The 6,000-nt window shown below is 42.2% G+C and overlaps 1 protein-coding gene across 2 annotated transcripts in view; it reads left to right on the top strand.

Annotated features, from left to right (window-relative positions):
- The first annotated feature begins 243 nt into the window (after nucleotides 1-243).
- UBE2W (ubiquitin conjugating enzyme E2 W) overlaps nucleotides 244-6,000 on the top strand; it is a 40,710-nt gene continuing 34,953 nt past the window's right edge. Inside the window, exon 1 of one of the 2 annotated variants that reach the window (XM_032127671.1) lies at nucleotides 244-301. In XM_032127671.1, coding sequence (XP_031983562.1) covers nucleotides 287-301 — 15 coding nt within the window. In that variant the 5' untranslated portion in view covers nucleotides 244-286. Of the gene's footprint in view, nucleotides 302-471; nucleotides 569-6,000 lie in introns of those variants that run through there. The other variant, XM_032127681.1, reaches the window with a different exon arrangement.

Below are 6,000 nucleotides of genomic sequence, written 5' to 3'. Positions count from 1 at the left end.
TTCCCGCCCCCGCGGCTGGCGGTGACGGACATCGCGCCGCTCCCTCCCCGGCCGCAGGGCGAGCAGGGCGAGCAGGGCGAGCAGGGCGAGCAGGGCACGGCCGGCGCAGCCGGAGCCTCCCTGGCGGCCGGCAAGGGCGGTGCGGGCACGTGACCTCCTCCGGCCCGCCCGCCCCGGGCACGCGCGGCCGCTCAACGGGCGGGCGCGGGCACGTGACAGGGGAGCGCGCGGGGCGGGGCCGTCCCGGCGGCGGCGCAGAGGGGAGGGGGGAGGAGGCGGATCCATCATGGCGTCGATGCAGGTGAGGCGTCTGCGGCGGAGTCCCCGCGGCAGCGCTGGGGCCGGGCGGCGGCAGGGGGAGCCGGGAGGAGCCGTTCCGCCGGGCGCGTGCGTGCGTGCATGTGCGCGCGGCGCGGTGCCGTGCCGTGCCGTGCCGTGCCGTGCGGTGCGAAGAGCGGCGCAGAGGGAGGAACCGCCCGGGCAGAGGTTGAGGGCGTCGAGCTCCGGGTAGCGGGGCCGGGGAGGGCAGGTGGCGGCAGGGAAGGGCTGGTCCGGCGCCGCGATGGAGGTGAGACCCGCAGGGGTGTGAGAGGCGAGGCCGGGACTCTGACGGCGGCGGGCGGGGCGGGTGCGGGGGGAGGCACCGGGCCCGGGGCGCGGGGAAGAGGCGCCTCAGGGAGGCGTCTGGCAGCGATGCCGCTGCTCCCTGGGCAGGCGAGGGAAGGGCGAAGAGATCCCTGCCCCCCCGGGACTTGAGGGGGCCGCAGGGAAGGTATGGCACACCGTGCGGGGTGAGCGATCAGGGAGACCCTCCCGGTGGCATCGTGGGGACCGTGACCAGCAGCTCCGAGTTCCTGGGGTTACGGTTCTGTAATTCTCCCGCACGGGGGGCTGGGGCAGGCTGCGTGTTGCCCGTGGGGTTCTCTTTCTCTCCGTAAAATGAGGCTGCGGTGTGGTATCAGCCCTGTGGACAGGTAACGTCTGGCTTTCTCGGCCGGATGGGGTTGCTGTAGGTACAGTAGCGCGGAACATCATGCTGCCTGACAGGTATTTCCAGCTGAATTATTCATTCATACCGACTCCGAAGCGGTTCTTAAATAGGGGCTGCAGAAATTGCTCTGGTAGAATGGATCACTTTCACTGTGTGCTGCTGAGTGGGTGGTGCTTTATTATGACTGGGGCAGGAGAAAAGATCTCTAGCTTTTGTGGCAGTGGCCCCTGTCTTTTCTTATTTAACCAGCAAGTTCTCCGCTTTTCCTTGGATATTTGTAGTTTTCCACTTTGTTTTTATATTAGGATCATCTAGATCTCCTCTCTTCTCTCATTTTGGTCCAGTATAGCTTACGTTTTTTGTCACTAGTAGTAGAACAGCACAGAAAGAGTGTACAAAATGAATGAAATTTGTCTAATTGCCCTAATAACCCGGATTTAGTATAGCCAAAAAGAGTTGAAATGTCAAAGCATTGAACTTTATGGGATAAAAATTATTCTCCTGAAGTTTAGAAGTATACCCCCCCACCCATGGTATGTCTTTCAGAGTTACTGGAATGAAACGAGATCAGGAAGTTGAACATACTGTACAGAATGTTCTTCTTTAGCAGCATCTTAGGCAGGTAGTCTGATCTGCCTTGGTTTTATTCGCTCTATCTGGCAGATGTGGTTTTTCAGTGCTTTTCTTCTAATGTGCAGACTTCTACAAGCTCAACTGCAAAATAGAGGCTATAATTTATTAAGAAGTATCTTTCATAAAACTGTGTGAAAAGCAGGGAAATGACAGCTGTGAACCGGGAAGGAGGCAATCTGTAAAGGGACTTGGTAAAGCTGTGCTGTGTTGCTCTCTCTGGCCTAGTAAATGACCTTCTACAGCATGCCTCACCCTAATTCCTGTTGCTCCCTCTGTAAAGGGGAAAAAATGGTTACATATTAAGTGAGGTTGTTAAGGATACATGAATGACAAATGTTGCCTAAATGTGAGATGTGTGGAGGGTAGTACTCACTTCCTGAAATTACAGCCATGGTAACTCTAATGGTGTAATTGCTTTCATTTTAGAAACACCAGCTGTAAGATGATGCTTTTTGTTTTCTTCCATGATGTTCTGTTGTCTTTTGATAAGAGATTCAAGGACATTTATGAAGGTTTTTTTGTCTATATGTTCCTAATTGCAAAATGCTCTAATTACTCTTTTCTATGTTTAGTAAACTACTAATTTAATAATGTAGTTTAGCATATTGGAAAGGAGTTGTAAACAGGAAGCTTAAATGAAAATGTAGTAAGTGAACAGTAAAATTAAGTTCATCGTAGACATGCTCCCAGATGAGCAAGATTTCAAGGCTCTGAATTCTTCTATCAATTAACATTTATGTGTTCAGTGTGAAAAAAAGTTTTACAAAGGAAACTGGTATATATAATTTTAAGTGGGTTTTTTGGTTCAGAATGATTTAATTTATTATAATTAGTGCTATCTTCTAGTATCTAAGTTGCCTGACACAAAAAAGAGATGTCCTTTTTCTGATTAAGTTTAGTGTTTTTAAATACCCAGTGTTTACCTGAAATGTTTATGCAACTCATTGTCATTTCTGACTATACCAGTGGTCTGACACTCTACTATTATGACAATATTATTTATATTATTGATAAAAAAGATACATTGGTGCACAAAGTAAGTTCTAGTTACTTCTTGAACTGCTGTAATTTTATACAACAGTATATGATGCCCTAGGTTAATTACTTTTTATTTTTACAGGTCTACTGAAAAGTCTCTGATTAAGTTATGAGAGTTCTCTGATTAACCTGTTCTTAGTCAGTCTACTATGGAAGTTTAGGAACGTGTAGCAAATTGCTTCTTTTTGCTAATGGCTCTGAGCATTGACCTGAGTAGTTACTGCAGTTGAGTGGATGCACAGTAACTTGTAAAACTTGTGACTTTGAGTCTTCGTGTATATCGTTAAACTTACTGTGATTTTTGTATGTGTGGAGAGTCTTTAATGGTAGTTTTCTGTAACCCTCTTTTTCTACAATGATAGAAGCCAGTGTTGATGTGATCTTGTGTTTTGTTTTTTAACAACAATGTTGTTACTAATTTGCCACTGCTGGACTGGTTTAAACCCAGTTTGCATAACTTTAGGCAAATAATATTTTTTTTAAAAAAAAGCTAACAGACCCCCAGACAAGCCTTTAAAGAAAGAGCACTTATTTTCAAGAATTTTCCCAGAAAAAGCCCAAGCTTGTGCAACTTTCTCCTGGAAAAATAACACAGAAATATTCTGAAAAGGTGTAAGTAATGTCAAACAAGGGAGTAGAATGGATTTGCTCTAGAAAATTTTGATATAGCATCTTTAGTAATCTGAAGCTTTTAAAGGCAAATGCTAAAGAAACAGTAAACAGTTGTTCTCAGAACAGGTGGAAACACAGGACTTACATTATGAATAGAAGAGCAGGTAGAAAATAGAGCCAAGGAAGTTCAGTTGAAAATATACAGAAAATATGTCATTGCTGTTCAAAGTGTTAAATAATTAAAGCTTTTCCCTCAATGTGCAGATATGAACTATTTGCATCATAAACTTGAAAGACTGACTTTATTGATAATATTGACATCTTAATTACTATGATTTACCTTTCACCTCCTTTTAGTTTTAATGTCAGGTTGCTACAAACTCTGGATTTATTTGTGAGGTTGTGAAAACATTTAGAGAAATGGTTTTAGGTTTTTTTATCATCAGGCTAACTTCTCACATATTCTGTGAAGTTAGGCACATAAGACTTGTACGTGTAGGTACTTAAATCTGACTGAATGCAGAGCTAATGCAATTAATGACAAACAACTTTAGTAAAGAGTGTAGAATGTTAGCTTTCACTGTGCTTCTGTGTTACCCATTGAAACCTGCTGTGGTGGGCCACCATCAAATTACATGCACACACCAACATAAAGTGCTACTTGAAAAATCTTGTTCCATCAATAGGATTTTTTTTTTCAAAATGTGTATCTAAGCAGCTGTTTAATAAAATAACTGTGTGAGATGACAATGCAGAATTCATGTCCAGTTTGAGATCCCAAGGAAAGTTGTATCACAGTATGCAAGCTAGTAGCAATAAGAAAACTTCCCACAAGTTTCACCCCAGTATTTTCAGCCAGTGGGGTAGGGGATGAAGAAAATATTTACAGGCTGCTGAAATCTCCAGAAAAAATACATGCGCTCTTGGTTACACTTCCTTTTATTCTTTACCTGTGCTTCTGGTGTTAGTGAAAGTTCTGTTTGCAGCTGTTCTCAGAACAATTACTCATTGCTCAATCTTTGCTCAGTACTGGCAGTGTTTTTATTTAATGATTTGGCAATAATTTTTTCTTATTTAAAAGCTTTGCCCAGGAAAAAGTATTAAACTATTTTTATTGTGCATTCCAAAAAAAGCCAAAACTCCAACCTTAAGTGAGGAAAGCTTTCAGTCAATTGGAACTTGGATGGTAATGCACATTGGTTCTGTAGTGTTAAATGTCACAGTACGGAATGCTATTTGTGTTGTTTCAAAGAGGAAAAAAAAGAAAATGAGAGGGTACTGTAGCCATATAACCAATTCTGGGATATAAACATAATGAAATTATTGGTAGTTAATAACAACATGAAGTATTTAGTAGTTCCATTGGTGAAATACTATTGAAGATGAAAATTTTAATAATTATTTAAACTGAGAAATGCAAGTACCATAATTGAAACCAGGATGAGTAGAGAGTAAAAATCGTTTCTTCTGTCTGCTAAGAGATTGTTAGTCCCTTACTTAACCATTGGTAATCAGTCTGTACTGATGTTTGCTATATTAGCTTTGGCATATAGCCATGCTACAGTAAAATAAGATAAATACAAAATTTTTAGTAATTTTATCAAGATGAGTTAATTTAATCTTGGGAGTTTTTAAATAAAGTTTTTACTTGAATATCAACTGAAGTTTAAAATTTATAGTCTTTATTCAGTAAAGATAAATAAAATAGTAGTTATTGCTTTAGGCCCTAAGGAGTCTCATTTGCTTGTTTGTGTATCTGCCTGTGTAAATAAAATTTTGGGAAATACTTGGCTGTGCAGCAGCTGCAGAATTTTATAGCTAGGATGGAAGAATTCACTTCTGAGAAAGAAAGCAGCAGTAGAAAAGCTTATTGAAACCAGTGTCCCTGAGCATTATCAGCAGCTTGTCCTTACAAACAGACCAACTATGCAGCTTAAATGTAAAAAACTATGAACGCTTTCAACCTGTCACATTGAACATTGGTATCTCACCAATATGTGTATGATTTCAATCAGGAAAATAAAATAGGCAGGTATTTGTTGTAAAGAAGAGTTATTCTAGTTCATTGCCCTTATTTTTTGCTCAGTTTTATAGTATCTTGTGTTTAGGCCTAGCTATTCAAGTTCTGAGAGGAGAAAAATAGAACACAATGCATTTGCAAGAGCCAGGGAATGTTGTCTTGTTAAGCTGCTCCCTTGGAAGGCTCTCTGAGTTTGTAATTAATAAGCTAAAGCAGCTTAGCTCAAACAATGTGTGAAACTCGGTGATCAGGTACTTTCTTTAATTGTTTGCTCCAATTCTACTGAGCTAAGACTTTTAGACTAAAGGATCCTCACTATGTATTATACAGGTGTAGGCCACACTGGCGGCTGCACCCAGAGGTTGAGATTAAATTATCCCTATTAATGTGAAAGAGAGAAGGCACTATTCCCATTGAACTTACACGTAGTTATGGCTGTGTGCAACAAATATAAATGCCTTCAGATCATTAGATCATGTCTCTCACACAGCCTTGGTTTACAGCTGAGAGATGAGCTTTCAAGCAGATTACAGGCTAAAATTTCCACTAGGGCAGAGGGGAAGAGGATGACGAAGGTCTTTTGCTCAGTACTTGGAGCCAAAAATTTTGTGCATCTTGCATGGCTTTGAAGTAGTGAAAGACTGTGACAGGACTGTCAGCTGGATGTATAGTTTGTCTTTTGAAGGGAGGAAGAGATGGTATTATC

Source organism: Corvus moneduloides, chromosome 1 (genome assembly GCF_009650955.1).
Source record: "Corvus moneduloides isolate bCorMon1 chromosome 1, bCorMon1.pri, whole genome shotgun sequence".
NCBI lineage: Eukaryota > Metazoa > Chordata > Aves > Passeriformes > Corvidae > Corvus > Corvus moneduloides.
Note: the sequence above shows the minus strand (reverse complement) of the source record. Positions and strands in the feature narration are given on the sequence as shown.